Source organism: Taudactylus pleione, unplaced genomic scaffold (genome assembly GCF_031769625.1).
Source record: "Taudactylus pleione unplaced genomic scaffold, aTauple2 ptg000296l, whole genome shotgun sequence".
Classification (NCBI taxonomy): Eukaryota; Metazoa; Chordata; class Amphibia; order Anura; family Myobatrachidae; genus Taudactylus; species Taudactylus pleione.
Window position 1 is genome coordinate 15030096 of NW_028284698.1, and position 27331 is coordinate 15057426.

Below are 27331 nucleotides of genomic sequence, written 5' to 3' on the forward strand. Positions count from 1 at the left end.
TACAGTGTCCAATGATTCAAACTATGAAAAAATATTTTTTTTCTTGACTTGCACATTTGTTAGTACATTGTTAGTGTGTAAATGTTGCTGTTTAATAGCAGCTTAGTTATGGACCATGAATTACCTACAGTCATACTTGCCAACGCTCCCTGATTGTCATGGAGACTCCCTGAAATAGTAGCAATCTCTCTGCAATCTCCCTGATTGCATCTTAAGGTGCGTATCCACTAGCAGATAGTGATACGACAGTACAATTACAACATTGTAATCGTACAATCGTTCCCCTGCAGTGCCTATACTGAACGATGCGTCTATCAGTGTAGGCACCCTCCCTCATCCCTGACCATGGTCTATCTGTTCATTATCGGCAGATTGACCAGCATGTTCAGGCGATGATTGATGTCGGAAACGACCAGTGGGAGCACGCATCGCTGGTCATTTCCGACATTTTCATGCCTGATTTGTGCTCGATTAATGAGCGATTGAACGCAACGTTATCGTTCAATCGCTCATTTTAACCGGCAAGTGGATACCCGCCTTTACACTCGTGGTGAAACTTTTATTTATAAAAAAACAGAGATATATACATTCAAATGGGATCATTAGTATAAATTCCCTGCATTGGGTATAAGGCACATTGATCCCTATGGCTACATGTATTTTCTGAAAACTATCTGTGTTTTTATCAACAAGTAAATCTTACTAACTGCTTTGGGGCTCATTTACATTTGGATGTAAGTCAATTTTATGACACGCCCCTCAGATGTAGCAGTACACGCCCACTTTATCACCGCGCTCCTAGGTGCTGCTTTCACAATTTCCCTGAAATACTTTTTAAAAAGTAGGCAAGTATGCCTACAGCTTTATCTTGCACCATCCACCCATTGCAACAGTTATTTCTTGTTCCAAATTCACTGCCTTTACACTCCCTCTCAGGTTTAATACTGTATGTTAGCCACAATACAGTAGCATCTACAGTATGTGCACTGAATTAATAATAATATAATACAGGTTGAGTCTCCCATATCCAAAATGCTTGGGACCAGGGGTATTTTGGATAATGGAATATTCCGTATTTTAGAATATTTGCATATCATAATGAAATATCTTGGGAATAGGACCCAAATATACACACAGAAAGCATTTATGTGTTATATACACCTTATACACACAGTCTGCAGGTAATTTTATACAATATATTCAATAATTTTGTGGCTCAAACAAAGTTTGTGTACAGAAATGAAATTCATTTGTTTCATATACACCTTATACACAAAGCCTGAAGGTAATTTTATACAATATCTTTAATAATTTGTGCCGTAGACAAAGTTTGTGTACATTGAACCATCAAAGATCAAAGGTTTCATTATCTGAGTAATGCCAAAAAAAATCCGTATTTCGGAATATTCCGCATTTCGGAATATTTGGATATGGGAGACTCAACCTGTAACAGTAATTGATACAACAAGAGAATATCATGGATACACATAATATCCTTAAATAGAATAAAAAAATCTAAATAATTGTCCACTTACCAACACAGTCACATCTCCAATTCATCATTGTCATACACTATATGAGATAGGCTCCTACACTGGGGCCTGTACCACAAAAAATTAAAATGTGTTAATCTGCATCTTTGCTCCATCTTGGGGCATAATTTTATGCTGTATGCCTGATTCATATATACTGCTGTGTTTCTAATTGGACATATCTTGAAACATGCAACTCAACATACAGATGCAACTTGCTTATTTGTGACAGAATGTTTACGCGTATGTTTGTAGTGCAAAATGCATCCATCTCTAAATGAGTTACTTATTAGAGTTACTTCTTATTGATAAAGGTATAACATTTATTAGGTTGCTGTACCTATTCTACTTGATTTTTTTGTATTTTATTGTTATGTAGAATTATAAAGTTATTGTAAAGCCTTTGATTTCTCTGTAATGTATATTTTACATGCTGAAATTAATGTATTTTTTTTAAAGCTTTTTAATAGTTGTGTGTTCTGTTTAATAGGGTCGTCCTGGTCAACTAGGACAACAGGGTCCAGCCGGGCTCCCAGGATTCCAAGGGCCAGTCGGAGTTACTGGACCAAAGGGTGAAAGAGGATCTCAAGGATTAGCAGGGCCGTCTGGACCAAAGGGAGATCTGGTCGGTCTAATTAATTATATGCCTTTAGCTCATTTTAACTCAGAATATAAACTATTGTTTATTTTCTATGAATAACCATATTTTTCCTTCAACCAAGGGGAACACAGACCCACCACAGGTTTAATTGTGAGGTAAAAGACCTGTATCTCTCCACTTTAGAAATATTGTTCCCAGGTTTTTTATGCAGCCTTTAAAGAGATTGAAGGGAATCCAGTAAACTCTCAAATGAATAATGTGAATAGAGAAATCTCTATGGAGTAAGAAAATCTATCGGAATTCCATGTGATTTGTGCTAGATTAAACTTCTTCTGGCCTAAATAGAAATCCTGGTTTTCAAGTGGGTAAGAAATGGATGACATCCTCCAGGCTTATACTTCTGTAATCTCTTTTATATTTACATCAAACATATCAAAGTGATTTCCGTTATAACAAGTGGTTTAATATGAAATTAGTTCTGGATCTTCTTGTCCCATATGTCTTTAGAGGGAAAGATTCTGTAGAGAAACTAATTCCAATTGTGGTTATTCTGGTGTTGACAAAGCTATCTAAGTAGATCCAAATAAATCCGGCTGAATCACTTAAATTAGTACAAATGAATCCCTTAACGTGCTATTCATGGGTGCTCTTCCCACTTCTTCAAGTTTATGTATTGTAATATGCCATTGTATCAGTAGATATCCAATCCAGAGAGATGTTATAAAAAGCAAAAGGAGGTCAGCAGAGAACAGTACTTGTTATGCAGTTATAAAATAACTGGTCGATCCTCTAAATATCATAAATAATTTTTTCATACCAAAGTGTGGAGTGGAATCTTTACTAAATGTGTTCTTTAATATCGGCTGGTTGGGCATCTATAAAACTTTCCCATGTATTAAAGATATATTCAGTATGTATTTCTTTTTAAAGTGTGGCCCCCAGATAATCCATTCTATTGATATACAGCAATTTCTTCTTAAGCAAGTTTAAAGAAGGGGAACTCAACTAGGTTTCCATGTGGAACACTCTTTACCGGGCAGCTGGTAAAATTACCATAACCAGATTCGGAGCACCTCTAGATAGTCTCTTCTACCCTGAGATTGAATGTACAGTATTGCCCACTTTGAGGGGCTTACTCTATGGATAAACTCTGCATCAGACCAAGAAGCCTTGAACAATTGGAACAATAAATCAGGCCCAAATCCCTACATTTAGGTGTTTGGAAGAGATGGAAAACCCAATGTTATAACTTCTATAAAGTGAAAGCTATGTTTAGTAACTGATCTACATCAAGTCCTGCAAAAACAAGAAAGCTACTGTGTAAGTTCAGCTGACAACTGTACAAGAGTTAAATGTCACAAACCAGGAACTGTGCGCCATCCTGTTACAGAGCGATGTCAGCACTTTCCTAAGGTGCATGGGCACAACCATGATGGATCGGATCAGCTGATTGCTAACATCCAGTCACTGCCTGTCTGCTGCGCTCACATGACTGCTGTCTCCTGCAAGAGCGCCCTATTTAAAGCTGCACCTGCACCTGTCACTAGCACACCGTCGGAACAACATGGAACATAGCTTCCTCTGTATGGTCACTCTCCAGTGTGTACCTTCTGACTCCAATACGCTGCCTAAACCAACGCACCTGCTACCCGTGACTGTGCAGCCACTTCTACCCTGATACCCGTGAGTCTGTTCTATCTACTCTGCAGTGTAATCGCTCCTGCGAGTATCCATAAACCCTCCAGCCTGTGCTTAGTGCCACTGTCTCCTCCGAATCCAGTCCAGCTCCTGTTTCTGCAGGTTCCAGTCCAGTGCAAGTACTTTTCTGGTTCTAGTCACCTTCTGATCCATCCAGTTCCAGTCCGGTTCAAGGTATCTTCAGAGTTCTTTCAAAGCTATTTCTTATCCAGCCATGAGTATGCACTGATTATGCGATTACTTGAACTCCAATCTGACATTTCTCAACACCAAGTGTAATCTCACAAGTGAAAAGTCAGGGGATTCAAATGTTATTCTCCTTCATTTTGGAAGCTCCTTTCCCAACAGTACAAAAAGATGTTCTCCACATTGGGTCAATTGGAATTAATGCAGAGGTTGTTTCCTTGCACAACTTTATCTTGTGTCCAATGCTGCTGGATTTACCTACTTCAAAAACAGAAAAAAATAACAGTGCTCAGAGTGCGACTTACAAAGCTCTATAACATGAGTGCATTGTTAAAGATAAGCTTATCAAAAGTACATGCGTTCAAATAAACAAATTAAAAAAGCACCAAATAAAAAAAGTCTGCAGGTTATATTGTAAATAATGTTTTTGCTGGTGTGAATCCTATGAATACTTATTTTCTGTTCAGCATGAGATTCTAACAAAACTGCAGATATAAAGCCAGTTGAATTCAGGTTAAATCAGCCTCAGTGCAGCCTGATAGTGTTTCATGAAATAAATAAAAGATATCCAATACACGGCTAGAAGCTCCTTGATGAATCAGTCTAAAACACCTGCAACACCTCCCCCCTCACACATCTTACACTTACCTCAGTAATTGCTGCTCCATTGAGTTCCTCTCTCTGGGGTTCCGGCCAGCTAGTCTCGGGCTCCTGCACTGTGACCCCTTTCAGCTGCTCTATGCAGCAGCTGACTAGGGTTACAGTGCAGGAGCCCGGAGACCAGCTTACCAGAGTCCCAGAGGATCTCTCCGGAGCACCGATCTCCAGTCCCTGAATGCAGGTAAGTGTTTTATATTTTGTAACAATTTTTTTTTTACAATATTCAGCCTGTGGTCTATTTAGGCCACAAAGCTGATCACAGAGGTCGGCTCCTGGCTCTGCCCTGCCTCTCAGAGCAGAACAGGAGTCGGGGAACCAGGGCAAAGCCCTAATAATGCCATCTGCAGGTGGCGTTATTATCACAGGGCTTCCCCCGGTATTTTTTCACAATATATTTTTAGTAAATCTATGCAGATCACAAATCCCATTACAGTCATGGGAAATGCAATCTGCTTACTGAAAATATGTAATAGTTAGGGCTTGGAGTAGAATTTTGCGAATTCTACTCCAATCACTCTTTAGTAAATTCATGTGATACTAAAATAAAGTGAAAAGGGTGTGAAACACACGTTTTCACATTATTTTAGTAAAAATAATGTTAATAAATATGCCCCCTTGTCACCTTTGGATGGATAGGAATCTCTGTTAAAATGGCAAAATTTAATGTATGGAAATAAATGTCCATTGAAGCTACATGTTTTAGTCAATAATGGACATGAGTTATAATAGTACTTTTAATTTTGCCAGTAATTGAAACAGAATCTGTTTTTAAAGACCAACTTAATATTTCCGTGGTGTCTTTCAAACATTTTATTTACTAATGCATTTCACCAATTCTACTCATTGAATTCCTTGCTTACTTATATACCTCACAGCCCGAGACAATTTTATTAATTATCACAGCTGTATACATTTTTTTGGTAAACGCAAACTACTTCTATAAATAAAATTAAAATACAAAAAATATCAGTATAATACATTTTTTGTTTGTAGGTTTTCAGTTTCTGAAGACAGTTAAATATAGTGCAGGCTTTTAAAAAAAAATATATATATATATATATCTATATATATATATATATACAATATATATATATTAAATATATATATTTATATATATATATACATATATATGTAATTTAATAAACTTCTATTAACAATACATTCATGTTATAAAATGTAATTAGTTCTACCCTGAGTGCTGTTATTTCTTTTTCTATTTTTGAAGTACTGGTTTTGCCAACCTGCAAATTGCACACATCTCACCTAATTAAAGGTGAGCTAATGTAGATCCTGGAGGTGATGCTTAATGATCAGTGATGTTTTATGACCTGTGAGCAAAATGTCTTGGACGCCCTCTCCTTTGAAAAATTTGGCACTTGTACTTGAAGATAACAATGTCTCTGGTACTGTTATCTTCTGTACATGTGTCCTATTCCTGACAATATCCTCAAAAATTTGGCACGAGCGTCATTATTCCAGCGATTTGTTCTCTGTCAGAAATATGGCGATAATATCATATTTAAGAAGAAATTACCAGATTAATGGTGCAGGAGGTATCGGTTAAGTAAATTCAGAGTATGCATTGTGGGCCCTCCTTTATTCTGGGGTCCATGTGGGGCACCTATATTTGATGCATGGATCAACCATTTCCTTCATCATAGTTTCTGCCATTCTCATCTCTTGGCTTTCCTCCAAGTGGGTATGGAAAAAGGACTTGTTTTCAGCTCTGCAAAGTAGCCGATGTTGGCACTGTTATTTCTTTGCAAGAATATACTGATCTCCAGAACTTTACTTAATGGTGGCTAATATCTCTCTGTCATTTTGCCATTCATGTCTACAGTGAGTCCTTGTGCCTGCCACCCAATACTACAGTGGATCATTCTTGATTCCTCCCTCCAGGCAAAACCATTGTCAGATGTTCCTTTGAAGCAGCTCTCCTTCAAGGTCACCTTCCTACTGAGTAAATGCTTTACTCACAAGGCATCAAAATTTTCAACATCATCTTCCTTTCCCACATCCATTGCTTTTCATGAGAATAAAGTGGCCTTGAGGACCAACTGGCTGTTTTGTCTAAAAGTTGTCTCAAGCTTCCATATGAACATTGAAATCATGTTTGCTCTTAATGCCTGCATGCTAGTTCGTTAGCGGACCCCACTTACACTCTGTAGACGTAGTGCAGATTTGAAAATATACTTGTGTGATATTAACTATCTCCAAAGCTCACACAGGGAGATGAATCAAGCAGTGTAAAGAGTGGAGTAGTGGACAAGTAGAGCAGTTGTCCATAGGAACCAATAAACATCTATTAGGAGGTCCTGGTAGTGGCAACTAGGTCTCCTCACATTTCATCTCCGTTGCTGTGTGGGACTATATGATACTAAGGGCTAGCTAGATGTATCAAACCTTGAAGAGAGATAAAGTGGAGAGAGATAAAGTACCAACCAATTAGCTCCTACAGTAACTGTCATTTTTCAAACACATGGCCATTAGGAGCTGATTGGTTGGTACTTTATCTCTCCAAGGTTTGAAATATCTCCCCTTGAGGTTGGTAAGTCACCTTTAGATAAAATGGTCATCACTGAGTTCTGCCGTGTGCATATTGGGCCTGTTTCAGTACGGATCGCAACAGCGAACATAATACTGATTATGCACACAGTCTCACTAATCATGCTAATGATTGCAATCGCAATGCCATACGCAGCCTAACATAAGGGCACCCACTTTACCTTACACACATCCATAATACTTAGCAAGACTGTGAAATCATCGGTAACATTGACCTTACTCAGGAATTGCTAACCTTATCGCACACAGTGCAAGCCCAAGCTGTGCATGGCAACGCCAACCACCACCCCGTCACCACCACCAAAGGATACTTCCTGTCAATGACTCTGCGATGGGTCTTCGTAGTCACTGCGATCGCAATCCCGATCACAGTGGAGTGTTCGCGCACGTGCACTGAGATGCATACGCATGCGCAGCATGCAACAATTGGCTGTTTGCGTGCGTAATCGCAGTTGTGATCACTGCTGAATCAGGCCCATTGTCTCCTCTGCAGGAAGGTGCTGCAGGGGGCAGTAACTGTGTAACAAGCAACATCACCTACCCCCTCGTGCATCATTGGGGAGCTCTTTTGTCTGGTGAGTCTGTTGGCTAAAGGAAAGTAGGTGACTTTTGTAGTGACGGATAAAACATTTTCTCTAAGGCGAAATGTCAGACACAAATGATTTCCCCTCACGAATAGACCTTTATCTCCAAAGCTCCAATTGGCTCCTATTACTTAACTTACATATACATTTGTAAATGCTTTTAATAGCTACTTTATATTAAATGTACCCAATTTCATCTGGGTAGACCTTAGATATTTACTGTTTCCATTTCCATCTCACCACTAAAAAAAAAACATTAATCCCCTCCCTCACCTGCGTAGTAACATATTCTCCCATACCTGTGTAGTAAAACATTCCATTCCCTCACCTCTATAGTAACACATTCCCCTCCCTCATCTGTGTAGTAACACATTCACCCCCCTCTTTTCTATAGTAACACATTTCCCTCTCACTGCTGTTGTAGCCCAATTATCCTTTCTCACCTCTGTAGTAACACATTCCCTGCCATCACCTGCGTAGTAACACATTCCCCTACCATACCTATGCAGTAACACATTAACTTTCCTCACCTCTATAGTAACACATTCCCCTGCCTCACCTCTATAGTAACACATTCCCCTCTCACTGCTGTTGTTATACTTTTTCCTCTCTCACCTCTGTAGTACACATTCCCTTCCCGCACTATTCAAATAGGGGAGCCACACCAACTGCTAGTGATATTTGGCAGCACTTGGGATGACAGTTGGTAATTGAATATTGAACTGTACTACAGTCACGATGAGACAGTCAGTCAGTACATTGCACAGGGGGAAGAAACATTTTAGACCTTTTCAGCCCCTTAGGAGTCGAATTTTGAAAAATCCCTTCTTTTTGGGTACCTACATCATGAAAGGCTTATACTCCCCAATATTCATGTTTCTAGGTCCAGGGCTTTGGGTTGGGCATTGATGAGTCAGTCAGTGAGTCAGGACATTTGATTTTATATACAGTATATATAGACTAGCTGATGTAAACGGTTTCACCCGGGTAGACCTTACATATTTAGATATTTACTGTTTCCATTTCCATCTCACCACTCCAGTAACACATTAATCCTTCACCTCTATAGTAATGCATCCCCTCCCTCACTGCTATAGTAAGACATTACACTCCCTCACCTGTGTACTAACACATTATCCTCGCTCACCTCTGTAGTATCACATTTCCCTCCTTCGCCCATGTTGTATCACATTTGACATTCCCCTCCCACACCTATGTAGAAATACAATCCCTCACTCACACCTGTAGTAACACATTACCCTCACTCACCTCTGTAGTAACACATTCTCTTCCCTCACCCTGTAGTAACACATTTGAAATGTCCTCCCTCACCTGTGTAGTAACACATTCCCCTCCCATACCTGTGAAGTGAAACATTCCCCTCCCTTAAGGCCCCTACACATGGAACAAAGTAGGCAATGATACAATCTCATTAACGATTTGCTTTGAACTCTCCCCGGCACTGCAGGACACGATATGCATCAAAAACTGCACAATGTGACACAACATTTATCGTGCATATAATTATATGGTGCACGATAGCAGACAGTTGCAAGCACGGATCAGGGAGATCCGTGATGCATGGATTTTGTGTTAAATAAAAATGAATCACAGATGCACTCACGGATCAGCTGTGATAAAAAAAATCAATAAGACACAGATGCATGGACGGATCAGTGATATCCTTCCATGCATCTGTGTAAAAGAAATGAATACAAGTGTAAAAAAAACAAAAACCAAAGCATATCCAGCCCCAGGCTTTTCACAGCCTGTCCTGGTTGTCAAAATACAGGGGTCAAAAGACGTAGGGGTCCCCTGTATTTAGCACAATCAGCACTGGGCTCAGCCGAGCTGGTCCTGCTTTTGGAAATACCGGGGACAAAAGCGTAGGAGTCCCCTGTATTATCCATAACCAGCACCAGACTCTTTCTAGTGGGGGAGTACTGTCACAGCCAGGGGGACCATTTCACTGGGTTTCCCAGCCAAAGCATTACCCCTGACTGCTAGTCAGCCCAGGCCGGGGACACTCCCAGTAAAGGGGTTCCCATCTCCAGGGCACCCCAGCTAACAGGTATTGGCAAATGCAGGGGAGGGGTGTGTGTATGCAGGGGTCGAGGGGGTGGGGTCGAGGGGGGGCTCCAGAGTTATCAGTGTACCGGGCCCCAAGATTTCTGTTGCCGGCCCTGACTGCATGAGGCAAAAGGATTTTAAAGACCCCTCTGAGACTTGCAGCTATATTCATATAAAAGCGTTCAGTCTAACAAAAAAATAAAATAAAGTAGGACAAATAAAGTAGGACTTTCCGATAACAATGAGACATGGACACCAACCACGAGACTCTCAGTGGGACCATAAGAGTTGACAGATATGAAAAGAAGCTAATTGCTGTTTGGTTGCTGATGTTCTGTGCAAAATGTGCTCCTAAATGGTAGTAAATTACCCCTACAAAATGACAAAATGGGACATGCTTTAACTTTGAAATAAAAAACTGAATTGTGCTGTAATTCATTCAAATAACTCATTGTAAATGACTGCATTTCAAAGGATTTTCCAAACATCATATCCTGAAACTAATAATAGGTTTTAGGAGCTGATGTTGTGAAAAAATAAAAAAAAAACATTTGTTAATTTTTATTTTGTTTTTAATTGACAAAATTATTGAGTGATGTTATACTGTTTATTTATTTCATTGATGATCAAAACTGATTATCCTCTCTCCTTTTCCACAGGGCCCTATGGGAGTTTCAGGGTTCCAAGGTGGCAATGGAATCCCCGTAAGTTGTGTTATGTGCTTCCGTTCTGTAATTCCATGTCTATAGCTAGTATACTTGCTACTATCCAACACTACGGAATAGGCAGGAGTGTGTGCATATATTACTATTTGATAATTGTGTTTATTACTGTTGTCTTGAATATATATAACAAATGGAGGATGTTTTGCAAGACATTTTTAGCCAACACTCCTAGTAAGGTAAATTATATTAATAAACAATGTGTTGCCTTCAGTGTAAAAAAAAAACAGGCAAAGCTCAAGGGGAACCCTAAATAGCGAGTGGGGGTTATATTTACTAAAGTGTGACTTTTTAGAAGTGGATATGTTGTCCTTAGCAATCAATCAGATTCTAGCTATTATCTTTTAGAATGTACTAGATAAGTAGAAGCTAATCTCCGCTTCTAAAAACTTGCACTTTAGTAAAAATAAACCTTGCAGTCTGAAGAGACTTTGGGTAAATTTCCTATAAGTGAATTTTAATTGATAAAAATTTTATCCAAATGGATCAACATCGAATTTGTGTTTCAGGGGCTAAATCACACATTTATTAACAGATGATTTTTTATATTAACTTTTAAGTGTTAATAAATGTGCAATTTAGTCCCTGAAACATAATCGATTTAAATTTTTTAACATCAACCTTCAGTAAATGTACCCATTTGTCTAATCATATACATATAGGTACATTGGAGTACAAAGTGCTACTACTGTATACTGTCTAACTGCACCATCAGTGACACTCTCTAGATTCAACACAGTTGCTTTTCTCCTCTGTTTTTTTTTTCTTTAGTTACACATGTAAGAAAAGGGGAGGGGGGGAGCAGTGCCCGAGGGGCAGTGCCCGATCTATATTTTGTGGAAAGTTTCATAGTCTATCAGGGGTATTCAATATGGGTGCGATAACATCGTTTTTGCGTTAATATCGCAATATTGACGTCATTATCGCAGGTTTTACTTTTACACCCTATTCATTTTCAAAGACTTCTCGCAGTTTTGACAAGTCTTTGATAAAAAACGGTGATAAGTTTTTTGAATAGGTGTCGAAAAAAAGTGCAGAATTGGGGTTTAGGGGTGCAGGCTTAAAAAAAATAGCCTGCACCTGTGAGAATGACATTTAAAAAAGAACTGTGTCAAAAAAAGTAAAAAAAAAATAGGGACACCCCAAAAAATTAACTTAAAAATTGGGGTGCAAAAAAAAAAAATGGGGAAAAATTGTATAACAATAGGGAAATAGGTTCAGGGCTATTCTGCATGTATGCGGCAGGTGTTTTGAAGAATAGAATTATAGCGGCAGGTGCACAAATGCAGAATTTTTAAAAACTTACTTTAGGGAAAATATGCTAGTACCCATTTTCATGTACCCCAAATTTGATGGGACCACTTAAAAAAACGAAAAAAATAACCTAAGTGCTCTTCTGCATCACTTCTTCAATGTTGGGAAAAAAACACCTGCTGCGGCTATTTAAATCCCCGACTTTCAATTAAAGGCTAAAACGGGGGTACCCATAGTGTTCCCCCATGTTTTTACAACTTTAGGGGGGTCCTACAATTATTTTAAGGAAAAATTCATAACTTTGCGCAAATCCAACTTCGGAGTTTCCCGTTTTCGTTAATTTGATATTGAATACGGGGATAAGCGGGAGCGCGCACCAGACTTAACGCAGAAGAAAACTCCGATATGAAACGTTAACTTCAACAGTGAAGTTAACGTTTCATATTGAATACCCCTCTATGTCTACAATATCAGAAGTGCAGAGTCAGAAGGCTGACCCATATTAAATCCTTTTATAATTTTTTTATATATCCCTGTTATAAATAGAAATTTGATATTCGAACCTCAGAGGCAATTGAAAGGAATAATGGAGGAATAGATGAGCCTGCAAAAGTGACAGCATAGGGAGATACAAGTAATAAATCCTGGTTGAGGCAAAGTGCCTGGAGCTGATTCAGTTCCTTTTTCATCCATCTGGGGGATGCCATTACCTCTGGGTTATGTATAGTGAGCTGTGGAGTCGGGCACTAACTAATTGAGACTGGCTTCCACCCCCTATATAACCCCTCCCCTTTCACTAGACTCTCAGTCTTGTTTTTAGTGCCTTGGAGTAAGGCACTAGCTAGGTCCTAGCTTTTAGTTAGGTTTAATTTCTTTATTTTTCTGTTTGGTTTGGGTACTTAGTTCCTGGCAACAGGTGATAAGCACTAGCAGAGTGGGAGTTAGGTAGAAATAGAGGTTTGTGTGAACCCTGTATCCCACTGTAAAGACGGCCCCTGAGAGAGTCACCAAACTACTGCAGGGGTCTGTGTCTCTCTCTATACCAAGCACACATCTGAGGGGGCCGCTGACAAAAAGGTAAGCTTGATACATTTTATATGTAAAAGACCTTGTTTGCTGTATTTACTGCTTCCCGGCACATCACGTGGCAGCAGCTGTAGGTGCCCGGTGCACGCGCCTCCACCTCCCCGGGCTTCTGAAGCGCCCATCGCTTTCAACCCCCTGACAGTTACGCTCGGGGAACCTCCAGCTGAGGTTACAGAACAGAACATGCTACCGGCTTTTGTGGGAGAGGGAGGCTCATTAAATGCCCCCATGACGCGGCGCCACCTCTTAACGTCATCACTATGAGCCGCGGTAACATCAGAGCTCTCTGTATGGAAGCGCCAGCAGCTAGGAAATGCCTATGATGACGTCAGGCATCCTGAATGAGCAGGATGCCAAAGGCGTGCCCAGCCGCGCCTCCCCCAGGTATTTGAGTGATAACAGGCTCACAGGGCTTCATAGCCACGGCCCAAACATTATTTTGGCAGATTTTTGAGCACTGCAGGATTTCTGCTTGGCTGAGACTCACTGCAAATTACAGGGGGGATGTCTGTCTATTATTAGATAAGCAGTTAAACTGGGATTATTACTTTGGGTATTAACCTGGTGATATATGTTGGTCTTATAACATTGTTATGTATATATAAGCACTTTTACTGCACTATTTCTCAGGAATTTAAGCAGTAACATACATTGGGGTAGATGTATTATAGCGGCACTTAACGTGCCGCTATATCGCTTCCTGCTTCGCCTCTTTATCGAGGCGAAGCAGGAAGCACTACCGATGAGATGTATAAGCATCTCATCGGCTGGATCGGGGGAGCGATCCGGTGCTTCCCACTAGAGACCGCAATGCATCAACCTAGTGCTGATGCGCTGTGTCGCTGTCCCAACCGGCTCCACTGAGCATGCGTGGGATCTCGCAAGTATCACGAGATCCCCACATGCAGCCTGGAGCCGGCAGCCGCCGCAGCAGGGACGGCGCTGTCCGTTTTGTGGGGATAGGGCAGCGCCAGGCTGTAGCTGTTGATAGTGACAGCTACAGCGGGCCGAATGGTCAGGCGATCTGACTGTTCATACATGGCCCAGGCTATCGGCGCTGCTATCTTGTAGATAGCAGCGCCGATAATGACAAGGGCGCATAGCGCCCCTGTCATTTACCGCCAAACCCCCTGATCATACATCGGGGAGAAGCGGTATCAGTGCACATAACGTGCGCTGTTACCACTTCAGGGCTTCTTACATCTACCCCATTGTTTTGTACTGAAGATTCTTTGTTTTGCCTATGTTTTTTTGAAAGTGAATGTGGACTTCAAGGAGTCTGTTTTGTTTAATTTAAACAGATAGGTGACTTAGAGTCTTATTAAGCCTCCTCTCTTTTTTGTTGCTTTAGAAGCAGTGCTGCTTGTTATTCTAAAAAAAAAGCCCTTTTTTTTTTTTTAACAGTGCTACACTTTTTCCGGTGGAATTTAGGTAGCTATCTGTATTGGTTAAAATTGTCTTTCTCTCTCTCAATATTGAGAAGCCATACTAGGGTTCCAAAAAACAGTCAGTCACTCTTTATACTTGTAAAAAATGTGATAAAAGTTGACAAAAAGTTGTACGGAACCAGTGTCGCTCTGTGCTGGTTGTTCACATGGAGATTCATTACCGGGAGGTTCAGCTGAACAGTCGGTGATGCCTGATTGGGCCAGGTCTATGGTTGAGGCCATAGGTGATTTATGTCACTCTCAGGCAAATTATATGATACCCTGTGCTCAAGTACCTAGTGTGTCTGATCCCTCGGTATAGAGCCCAGATGGGCTGAGGATATGGGACGTTGTCTCGCTGAGATGGCAACATCCCTAAAGAAAATGGTAACATCATCATCGGCCATAGCCACTAAGAGACGTTCAGGCCAGTCCCCAGTGGACTTTCCTGGAGATGAGGCTTCAGCCAACTCCTCCAAGGAAGAAGGGGAATTGGATTATGACTGGGAAGACACCTCAAACTGGGAGGGTGACTCCCATTCCGATTCAGGCATTTCTATGTTGATAGATGCGGTCAGGGAGACTTTGCATCTACAGGAAATAGCTATTCCAGTTACTAGTTCAGTTTCTTTCTTTAAACGTAACGAGACACATGTATCTGTTTTCCCAGAATTTTAAAATTTTGAAGAAATATTAAAAGAAGCCTAGATAAAACCTGATTCCAAATTTCAAATTCTGGAAAAAATTAAGTATCTTTATCCTTTTTTGGAAGAGGATACCAAGCTTTGGGAATTTCCACCCATGGTGGATGCTTCTATTGCTCGGATGGTCATGAATACTGTTATTCCCACAACACAGTCTGTAACACCTAAAGAGCATATGGATAGAAAGAATGAGGCTGTACTTAAGTCTATATTCACTTTATCAGGAGGCTCGCTGCGCCCTGTTCTGGCCAGCGCCTGGGTGAAAAGGCTATCAATTCCTGGATGACCCAGGTGATTGCTGGGTTTCAATTAGAGGATTTGTTTGAAGCTAGTTCTTTAGCTGATCAGATTTCAGAAGCTCTGACCTATATAGGTGATGCTTTAATATATACTATCCATGTACAGTCTCATATTTCTGCTTTGGCCATTTCTGCCAGATGTTCTCTATAGCTTAAAGCACGGAAGGCAGACATAGAGTCCAAGCATGCTTTAGAGGCATTGCCTTTTGAAGGAGGTTGTCTGTTTGGTCCAGAATTAAATAAAATTATTTCCCAGGTCACGGGATGCAAAAGTCCTTACCTTCCTGTAACAACACCAAAACCTAAATCCCCTAGGTTTCGTTCCTTTCTAACTCAAAGCAGGGGAAGCTTTCAGGCCTTCCAAGGTATGCCTAGGGGCCCCTGTTAAGGTGCCTTTAGGGGGTGTGGAGTCACCGGCTGATATATCAGCAGGTCAATTCACATGTCTCTCACGAGACAGGGACCCATCCTCTGGTGGGAGGCCGCTTACTCAAATTCCAGGACACTTGGATTCAATCCAATCCAGATTTTTGGATAAGTCAACTAGTAACCAGGGGGTCCATTTTAGATTTCGACGGTTCCAGAAAGATTCTTTTCCACTCCTCCTCTCATACAAGCAATTTCTGCTATTTTCGATTCCGTAGTAATTGTTTAGATTCTGGTACTACAGCAGGACCTAGGGTTTTACTCCAGTATTTTCTTGGTAGACAAACCGGATGGGTCGTCTTGTCCCATTCTCAACCTCAGGGGGTTAAATGCTTATCTCCACTTCAGGATGGAAGGTCAGTCATTTGTGCCATGGAGGAAGGGGAATTTCAGGCCTCCGTAGATATCAAGGATGCCTACCTCCATATTCCTATATGGAAGGGTCATCAACATCTTCTGCGGTTTGCAGTGGGGAACCAGCATTTTCAGTTCCAGGCTCTGCCATTCAGTTTGTCCACCATTCCCAGAGACTTTACACATGATTTCCCTACTCAGGAGCTGGGGGGTCAATGTGTTGGCTTAACTGGACAATTTGTGTCTAAGGACACCTTCAATAGCTCTATTGCAACAACATCTTCAGATTACCATAGGCATGCTCCAGAGATTCGGCTGGATCATCAAGTTTCTCAAGTCAAATTTAATTCCACCTCAAAGGATAGTATTTTTGGGTCTTCTCTTCGACACCCAATGTCACAGAGTGTTTCTTCCGCAGGCAAAGATTCAGGATCTTCAATCCAAAGTAAGGATAATTTTACAGATGACTCATATCTCAGTCCTCAGGGCTATGCAGCTACTGCGAAAAATGGTGGCTTAATTCGAAGCCGTTCCTTTCACCAGATTCCATGCTCGACTACTGCAAAACCAATTGCTTCATCGATGGGTGAAGTCAGACCTTCGATTAATCAGGCAGATATTCTGATTATCTCTGCAGACCCGTCAGTCACTTCTTTGATGGCTACAGGATGCAAATCTGAACAGTGGTTGCCAAATAGTAATAAATTGTATCATTGTCACCACAGATGCCAGCCTAACAGGCTGGGGGGCGGTGGTTCTAGACAGGCACCTACAGGGTCATCGGTCCATCCAGGAAACTTCTTTTTCCATAAAACTAAGGGAGGTTCAGTATGCATTGGTTCAAGCTCAATCTCATCTAAGGAGCCTACCAGAATGCAATCAGACAATGCCACGGCAGTTGCTTATATAAACAAGCAGGGTAGTACATGCAACTGTCATGTTTCTCACATCGTTCATTGGGCACAAAGTTGGGTTCAAGATATTTTGGCAACTTACATTCCAGGGGTAGACAACTGGGAGGCGGACTTCTTTAGTCGCCGCAGTGTGCATCCAGGGGAATGGGAATTACACCAGAAGGTGTTTGCGGAAATAGTTTCAGATGGTAATATCCAAATATAGATCTAATGGCTTCTCATCTCAACAAGAATCTTCCAAGGTACGGATCTCAGTCTCGGGATCCTCAGGCATCTCTGGTGGAAGCCATGACAGCAGCTTGGGTGTTCCAGCTGGGATACATCATTCCTCCTATGGTACTGTTACCAAGTGTAATGCAGCAGATTCGATCAGTGGCACAGCCGGTCATTCTGGTGGTCTCCAGACTTGCCATGCCGTCATTTTTACGCAGTTCTTCGGAACATGGTGGCAGACGCTCCGTATAATCTGCCCCTGCCTCCAGATCTGTTACTTCAGGGTCCATGCCGTCACTCTGATTTGCCTTGCTTGGCTTTGTCGGCATGTTCTTGAATCCAACATATTGAGGGAAAAAGGGTTTTCAGAATCTGTTGTGAAAACCATGATAAAGGCTCGCAAACCAGTCACTTCCCAGATTTAACATCGGATATGGAAGATATATATTTCTTGGTGCAAACGACACAAGTTCAAACCTGAAAGGTTCCGAGTGTCTCGTCTTTTGTCTTTTCTGCAAAATGGGTTAGTTAAGGGTTTTAAATTGTCCTTTCATAAGGGACAAATTTCGTCCCTTTAGATCCTGTTTCAGAAGAAACTAGCCTCCATTACTGAAGTTCAAACCTTCTTGCAGGGGGTTCTTCACATACAGCCTCCTTATGTCCTGCCAGTTCCTCCTTGGGACTTGAATTTAGTTTTGGAGGCTCTTCAAAAGGCACCTTTTGAGCCTTTGGAATCTGTAGAATTCCGATATCTCACTTTGAAGGTTGTTTTTCTTTTGGCCATTGCCTCGGCCAGAAGGGTATCTGAGTTAGCGGCTCTTTCTTGTAAATCTCTGCTTTTCATTTTTCATGAGGATAGAGTAGTGTTATGCACTAAACCTTCTTTTCTCCCGAGAGTGGTATCGGCTTTCCACATTAACCAGTATATTGTCCATCTAGCCTTCTGCCAGACTTCAGTGACTAGTGAAGCTTCTTCCTTAGCACTGTTGGATGTGATATGTGTGTTACGCATTTACTTGGAGTGCACTGCGTCTTTGAGGTTTATGGATTCTTTGCTGGTGTTTATTGCACGAAAAAAGAGGCTGGCAAGCCTCGAAAGGATCCATCACTAGAGGGGTCACTGCTGACATCCCGCAGGCATATTAGTCTTCAAATGTGATGGCTTCAGCCTCATTTCGGGACAGCTCGACTCGTGCTGTCGGGGCGTTAGGGTTGTGCGTCATGGTGCCTCAGCTGAGCAGCTGTGCAGAGCAGTAACCTAGTCATCAGTACACACTTTTACAAAATGTTACCGCTTCCATACATTTGGAGCAAGGGATGCCAGTGTTGGGTGAAAAAGTCTTTGAGCGGTTGGTTCCTTCCTACACTCCTCCCCTTAATTGGCTTGCTTTGGAAGAATCCAGAGGTAATGGTATCCCCCAGATTGATGAAAAAGGAAATACGATTTTTACTTACCATAAAATCTCTTCCTTGGAGTCCATCTGGGGGATGCCAGGATCCCTTCCTTGTTTGGTTTCATACTAGTTACCTGTCGGCTTCTGGTTTTCTCAGTTCTTCCATGGGTGTTTCTCCGGCTTTATTAAACATAGACTAAGGTTCTAGTGGAAGGGAAGGGTTATATTGGGGGTTGGAGTCAGACTTAATTAGTTAGTGCCCGACTCCACAGCTCACTATGTATAGCTCAGAGGTAATGGCCTCCCTCAGATGAGATATATGGTAAGTAAAAATCATATTATTTATGCACATTGCTATGAGTTATGACGGAAAATTAGTTATGGAGGATGGTTAAGGTGCATATACACATAACGATTTTGTAACCAACGATTTTCTGTCAGATTTTCCCTTAAAAAAGTGAACGATTCTTTGAAGTGTAATGAACAATTTTTTGAACGATGAACAAATAATGTTCCTTCCCTTAATAAAAATCGTCATGTTGGACAGTCTGAAATGGACGATGAACGATAACTACAAACAGGAGTGTGCATTTGTGATTATCGTTCATCGTTATAACTCATAAACTGAACAATTTTATCGACAAATCGTTCAAAAAATCGTTACGTGTGTATGCACCTTTAGGTGGTGCACTCAGCAACCATTCTAGAGGCACTATGAGGCCATCGCCTGGACTTTAATTGGCCCCTGAGAGTTACATAGCTGATTCCATGATTAACTTCCACTAAGGAACACATAACAGTAAGTATAGTGTCATGGTGTCACATAGATGTTCATTAAGGTGTAACTGTTATTAGATCTCGCACAATTTTGCTTGATAAACACAATAAAGTGAAAGCCTACATGCTTCTCTCATGCTTCATTGATGTTGCTGATGCTTAGGGATAGATAGGCTGCATCCATGAATATTGGATAGCTCAATAATGACCCTGTGGGTAGGTAACAGGTTCAACACACACGTGGGAGATAGGACTACTGGTAAGTAGGTTTCACAAAGCCCAAGTTGAAACCTTTATTTTTATGTTTATCCTTTATTTATAAAGCCTGAACAGTTGTACAGCTCTGTACAATTTGAATAACAGGTTATTATTTGTAAGTATGCAACATAACTATCCATTGACAAATAATTTTCTTTGTGTTTAAGGGTCATAGTGGACAACCGGGTCACCGAGGTCTGCCTGGACTAGACGGTTGCAATGGAACTATTGGAGATGACGGATTTCCTGGGCCTTCTGGCTTTGAAGGACGTCCTGGAATTCAGGTAAGAATAATAAATCATTCACCTTTTTTGGTGCCATAACTTAATTTTCTACATTAATACTATAGAGCAAAAAAAAAACTAAAGACACATTACAAGAATACAGCCACATGGGACCTTATTGTAAAATTAGCAACAATTGCATACCAAAGCAACAAAACCCTTACATTAGGATTCAAGCCACTGGGTTCCACTCATGATACTCGCAACCCACAGATGCTGTAAGCCCGGTGCTCATTTGTAGAGAGAATAGTCTGGGCACTCTGTTCATCTTAAAATTCGGGCAAATCACTGCCACTTTTTTTTATTTTGACAGCTCAAGTAGCAGGTTCTACAATAAATGCTTCCTATAATCCTGGTCGCCAACATGACTTAGGAGTTAAACATCACGTTTACAATGCTTTACACATGCCACTAATAAGTTTGATTAATGAAAAAACGCACATGGTAATGGCGGTATTCCTCTGATCTGTTTTACGTTATATATCACAAAAAAATCCAGTCCAGTAATAAAAAATTTTGATAGGCTATGATGTTTGTTTCTAGGAGCCAACACAGAGTACATGATATTTGATCAATTTCACCAACCAGAATCACACTGTGGTGACCATGGTAATAATATTTCAATGAGTCCATCTACATCAGCTAATATAACTAGAATTCAACTAACATATTTTGCAGGATTGCAGGTCTGACTGGATATGCCAATAATGGTCGATTTAGTAACCAGCGATTCTGTGTACTGTTTGTAAACTGCCACAGAATAGATGTGGTTTTTATAGCCAAACAGTATCCAGTGTGTTGCACATTACCCAAGCTAATCACCAACGGGACCGGTCTTAGACTGGGGCAAATGCAGGATTTTACAGGGGTGTTTCCGTGTATGTATACACTATATTCAAAAGTTTGGGGTCACCCATACAATTCGTGTTTTACATGAAAACGGACTTTTATTTATCAAATGAGTTGCAAAATGAATAGAACATATAGTCAAGACATTGGCAGGGTTAGAAATATTGATTTTTATTTGAAATAATAATTTTTTCCTTCAAACTTTGCTTTCATCAAAGAATGCTCCTTTTGCAGCAATTACAGCATTGCAGGCCTTTGGCATTCTAGCTGTTAATTTGTTGAGGTAATCTGAAGAAATTTCACCCCACACTTCCTGAAGCACCTCCCACAAGTCGAATTGGCTTGATGGGCACTTTTTGCGTACCATACGGTCAAGCTGCTCCCAAAACAGCTCAATGGGGTTGAGATCTGGTGACTGCGCTGGCCACTCCATTACAGACAGAATACCAGCTGCCTGCTTCTTCCCTAAATAGTTCTTGCATAATTTGGAGGTGTGCTTTGGGTCATTGTGCTGTTGGAGGAGGAAATTGGCTCCAATCAAGCGATGTCCACAGGGTATGGCATGGCATTGCAAAATGGAGTGATAGCCTTCCTTATTCAAAATCCCTTTTACCTTGTACAAATCTCCCACTTTACCAGCACCAAAGCAGCCCCAGACCATCACATTACCTCCACTATGCTTGACAGATAGCGTCAGGCACTCTTTCAGCATCTTTTCTGCGTCTCACAAATGTTCTTCTGTGTGATCCAAACACCTCAAACTTCGATTCGTCTGTCCATAACACTTTTTTCCAATCTTCCTCTGTCCAATATCTGTGTTTTTTGGCCATATTAATCTTTTCATTTTATTGGCCAGTCTCAGATATGGCTATTTCTTGCCACTCTGCCTAGAAGGCCAGCATCCCGGAGTTGCCTCTTCACTGTAGATGTTGACACTGGCGTTTTGCGTGTACCATTTAATTAAGTTGTCAGTTGAGGACTTGTGAGGCGTTTATTTGTCAAACTAGAGACTCTAATGTACTTGTCTTCTTGCACAGTGGTGCACCGGGGGCATCCCACTTCTCTTTCTACTCTGGTTAGAGGCTGTTTGTGCTGTTCTCTGAAGGGAGTAGTACACACAATGGTAGGAAATGTTCCGTTTCTTGCATGGAATAGCCTTCATTTCTAAGAACAAGAATAGAATGTCGAGTTTCACATGAAAGTTCTCTTTTTCTGGCCATTTGGAGATTATAATCGAACCCACAAATGTGATGTCCTCCAGATACTCAACTAACTCAAAGGAAGGCCAGTTTTATAGCTTCTCTAACGAGCAAACCCGTTTTCAGCTGTGCTAACATAATTGCACAAGGGTATTCAAGGTTTTCTAATCATCCATTAGTCTTCTAACGCGCTTAGCAATCATATGGTACCATTAGAACAGTGGAGTGATGCTTGCTGGAAATGGGCCTCTATACACCTATGTAGATATTCCTTTACAAACCAGACGTTTGCAGCTAGTATTGTCATCTACCACATTAACAATGTATAGAGTGTATTTCTGATTAATTTAATGTTATCTTCACTGAAAAAAACAGTGCTTTTCTTTCAAAAATAAGGACATTTCTAAGTGACCCCAAACTTTTGAACGGTAGTGTGTGTGTGTGTATATATACAAATATATATATATATACATATATATTATATATATATATATGTATGTATACATATATATATACACACACGCAGACTCATATATACACACAACGCACATGCATATATACACACATACATATATATTATAAGGGCATGGTCGTGCACTTATATTAAGGCTGAATCGGATAAACAGAATTCACCCATAGGGAATTTTGAGATGGCGGCATGGTGTTTGAGGGGAATACATATGAATTACCGCCAGACACAAGTCCAGCGGTGCAAATCCCGATAGCGTCCCCAGGTAAGATCGTCCACAGGTAAGTATGAACTAACCTAACCTAACCCCACCTAACCCTCCTTAGGGGTGCCTAACCCCTTCTCCCCAGTGCCTAACCCTAATCTCCCCTCTAAGTGCCTAAACCTAACCCCCCCTTCCCCGCCGCCTAAACCTAAGTCCCCCGGGGAGGTGCCTAACCCTAAGTCCCCCCCGGGAGCCCTAAACCTAACCCTCCCCCCCACGGCTGTCCACAGCGGCGCCTGGCATCACTTCGATCGGGATGCTGGGCGCCGGTCTCCCGGCGTTGGTAAAATGACCGGCATGTACATGTAGACGCCGGTCATTTCACCCTCGCTGGGATATGACAGTCGGGAAGCCGGCTGTCGATATAATGTTCCCAATTGCATACCGTTTGAGAGGCTACATCTCAAAAGCTACTATACATACTGAGCTGAAATTTGGCATGGATGGGTAGAACTGTTTCTCGGTGCTGTATGCCAAATTTCAGGGCAAAAAAAAAAAAAAATTTTGAATAATCTAAGGTTTAAACTGACAGTTTTTTACTTCCACTTCCTGTGTAGTCAAAACTGACACTCTTCTGCTTTAATCTATGAGGGATTTTTGGGAAGGCATAACTCAGGGTAGAGGACGAATTAGGACTTGGGGTTTGTTTTATTAGGTAGCTCTTGTTCCAGTGTAGGGCCTTTTGGGGTTCAGGTTATTGAGAAAGTTACAGTTTTTCAACAACTGGCCTAAATATGCCCCTTTTTATAAATAGGGAGCTTCAACTTGCTGTGCATGCTCAGTATGTGGCCTCCAGCAGGGGATGTGCAGCGGCTTCACTCAGGTGCACTAAGATGGCTGCTTTTTAGCCCGCATTCCGTTTTTATTAGGTGTACAGTGTCAGGATATATATGTCAGGATATGTAATATACGTGGCTACAGTGGTGGATTCAGGTGGGGCCACCCCTGTCGTTTTTGTGCCTTTTTTTTTTTAATTGCAGTTACTCAGCGCCGGTCCATTAGGCAGACTACGCTGCTGCTAGGAACATAGCTGTCCTGGCCTCGACACGCTGTTGCTGTTCGCCCATCACCACGCTGTGGGGGATATTTAATAAACATATATTTCTCCAAACATAAATATTGCATAACATCGCATTTCGGCCTGTCTCGGGAACTCCCCAGTGCTGTTATGCGATATTTATGTATATTGCCCTCTGTGTGTGCTGGTTAGAGCAGGCGCATTGTGGGGAAGAGCCCAGCGTGCAGTCACTCAGTGCCAAGCCGGGAGTCACAGGAAGCTACGTGTATGCAGAACTGCTTCTTCCTATGTTCCCGGCCGGCTACTTCTTCAGGATCCCTGGCCAGCAGTGGCAGCAGCTTCCCAGCCCAGACCCTGGAGCGGAAGCCGTCCGTGTGCTGTGCTGCTGCTGTGGAGGAGGAGAGAGCGTGACACAGCAGCAGTACAACTCCAGGGTGCTCTGCTGTGTGCTGGAAGGTGAGAGGGAGGGGTGCTCCTGTGTGTTGAGGAGTGGAAGGGAGGGGGACTCTGGAGTGCGCTGGGGTGGGAAGGGGGGGCTGCAGTGTGCTGGGATTGAGAAGGGGTGCTGTAGTGTGCTGGGGGGGTGAGAAGGGGGGGACACTGCTGGGGAGGGGGAAGGGGGGGCGCTGCTGTGTGCTGGAAGGTGGGGGGGGTGCTCCTGTGTGCTGAGGGGTGGGAAGGGAGAGGAACACTGCTGTGTGCTGGGGAGTGGCAAGGGGGTGCGGCGTGCGCTGCTGTGTGTTAGAAGGTGAGGGGGGGGGCGCTCCTAAGTGCTGAGGCGTGGGAAGTGAGTAGGACACTGCTGTCTGCTGGGTAGTGGAAAGTGGGGGCTGCTGTGTGCTGGGGAGAGGGAAGGGAGGGCTGCTTTGTGTGTTTGGAGTGGGAAGGGGGCCTGGAGTGTGCTGGGGGTGAGAAGGGGGTGCTGCAGTGTGCTGGAGGGGGGACACTGCTGTGTGCTGCGGAGTGGGAAGGGGGCGCTGCTGTGTGCTAGGGGTGGGAAGGGGGGCTGCAGTGAGCTGGGGGGACAATGCTGTGTGCTGGGGAATGGGAGGGCACTCCTGTGTGCTGAGGGGTGGTAAGGGAGGGGGACACTGCTGTGTGCTGGGGATTGGGAATCGGGAGACTGCTGTGTGCTGGGAATTGGGATGGGAGGCTGCAGTGTGCTGGGGGGTGAGAAGGGGGGTGCTGCTGTGTGCTGGGGTGGGATGGGAGGCTGCAGTGTGCTGGGGGGTGAGAAGGGGGGTGCTGCTGTGTGCTGGGGTGGGAAGTGGGGGCTGCAGTGTGCTGGAGGGTGAGAAGGGGGGATACTGTTGTGTGCTGGGGAGTGGGAAGGGGGGGTATGGTGCTAGGGTTTGAAAGGGGGGGTGCTATTGGGGGGTGAGGGGGGGCACTGCTGTGTGCTGGGGTGGGGAAGTAGGGCTGGGGGGTGGGAAGGGAAACACACCGCTGTGTGTTAGGGTGAATAAACTGTGCTAATACACTACATAGGGCATGGGCGCTGCTGTGTGCTGGGGGGAATATACTGTACCCTCCACATATAAATTATGTAGACACTGCTGTAAACCTGGCTACTGTGCATGCTGATGATTCTGAATGCTGAAAAGTCTGTATTTGTGCTATTATTAAAATCTCATTATACTATACTCATTGTGGTGCACATCCTCCCTGCTCTCTTTGATGATATATATATATATATATATATATATATATATATTGTATATTGTTTTAAATAATATATGGTTAACCACTATGCCTGTATTTTGCACAAAATAAATATTTTTTGAAAACTGTGGATTGCTGGCTATTCATTTCACTAGTGGGGTCTCTATACTTCCAATTTGTGGGAACACATTTCTATCTATCTATCTATCTATCTATCTATCTATCTATCTATCTATCTATCTATCTATCTATCTCATATCCAGGGGCGTATTCATAATGGGTACAGAGTGTGCAGTGCACATGAACTCCTGGGTCCAGGGGGGCCCACACTGCACACCCTGCCCCATATTTAGTTTATACTCACCTTTTCTCAGTCTTCCGAGTGCTACTCTGCATCCCGGGGTAGGCTCGGCTCTCCGCAGCAGCAGCCTTGTCCATGACAACAGCGCTGTCACAATCCAGTGACTCGGCGGTCCCGAAGGTGGGTGGTGATCCTTTCTCCTCTTCTGGGGCTGTCCCCTTCGGTGCCAGCAGTCTGGTCCATCTTATGTACGGGGTCTTCCTCTCGACGGGGATCCCTCAAGGCAGTGGAGGGGAAGTGTTTACGGGGCAGGCTTCTTTCTTCAAGGTCCGGCAGCACACGTCTCCTCTGGGGGTCTTCTGATCCGCGGGCACTCCTCCCGGCAGCCCTCAGCTGATGGGGTCTTACTTTAGGGTCCTCCGGCTCTCCCAGCAGTCCTCGGCGGCAGTTCAGTAGGCTGGTGCTTCCCAGCAGCAGCTCTTCTCACACTGACAGTTCTCCAGGATCCGGACCGTGATAGACTATTCCCGGCGGTGGCGGGTCCTCTCGGCGGCTTATAACAGCAGGTGAGCAGCCGCTGTACAGATAGGGTCCCATCCTGGGGCAATATCCTCTTTACATTAGTGGCATACTCCTCCACAGCGTGCAGTCCCAGTGGCGTCCCCAGCGCCGATCCTTATAACCAAATCAGAAGCCCCCACCCCGTCCTCCCAGGGAACCGTTATTTTAAGCATCTTTGCCTAGACAGAGAGGAGGGGGCCCAAACGGAGACTGCACATGGGCCCCCTCCTCTCTTAATATGCCCCTGCTCATATCTATCTAGCTATCAATACAGATATTTTGGGACTGATTCAGAGGTGGACGCAGTTACAGCCGCAACCATGTCTTTTGCCGCAGCGTGACTGCAACTTTTGTGCTAATGCCACAACAAATGGGCTTCCTACTGAGACACCCACCTGCTACATCTCGAAATCCCGCACCGACGTATCATTGGTCGCAATATCAAACACTAGAGCAGCCTTATGGAGACTCACAATGCGTTAGATCTTGGCCACTGATGCCAGTGCAACTGCATCTTTGGACGAAGTAACTGGCCACGACATGCCTACTGTTACTCAGCAGAAATGCCCACAAAATTACCTCTCTCTGGGTGGGATGCATGACATATTCATGCCGGCGTTAGTTACGCTGGTATGCATGAACAAAATCACAAGGGACAGCTCTCTCGGTAAGAGTTGTCCTTTACGAATGACACATGCCGCGGGGGTGCTGGGAGGGATCCAATTGGATCACTTTCATGGCACTCTCCGAATAGAAGATGGCATTACCCTCCGCATTCAAGCATTCCGGGGCTTGGTGCATATGAAAAATGCTGTCAAATCTGCATTTTTAGGGGTTTGACCGCATTACTCCTGTCGCTGCATCCTGCCTATATGTGTCTAAATTAATTCTGCGGCCGGCGGTAGTAACAATCAGGATGTATGCACAGTGTGCCTCAGACACACCGGCTGCTTGCATCCGACATCAATGCTGCATCCACCTTTGAATCAGGCCCATTAT

The 27331-nt window shown here is 42.9% G+C and overlaps 1 protein-coding gene across 3 annotated transcripts in view; it reads left to right on the forward strand.

Moving 5' to 3' along the window:
- The window catches only part of COL4A6 (collagen type IV alpha 6 chain), a 367236-nt gene that overhangs the window by 209858 nt on the left and 130047 nt on the right, over positions 1-27331 (forward strand). For all 3 annotated transcript variants that reach the window (XM_088482857.1, XM_088482856.1, XM_088482859.1), the window contains 3 exons: positions 2023-2157; positions 10556-10600; positions 19892-20008. In XM_088482857.1, coding sequence (XP_088338983.1) covers positions 2023-2157; positions 10556-10600; positions 19892-20008 — 297 coding nt within the window. The remainder of the gene's footprint in view (positions 1-2022; positions 2158-10555; positions 10601-19891; positions 20009-27331) is intronic.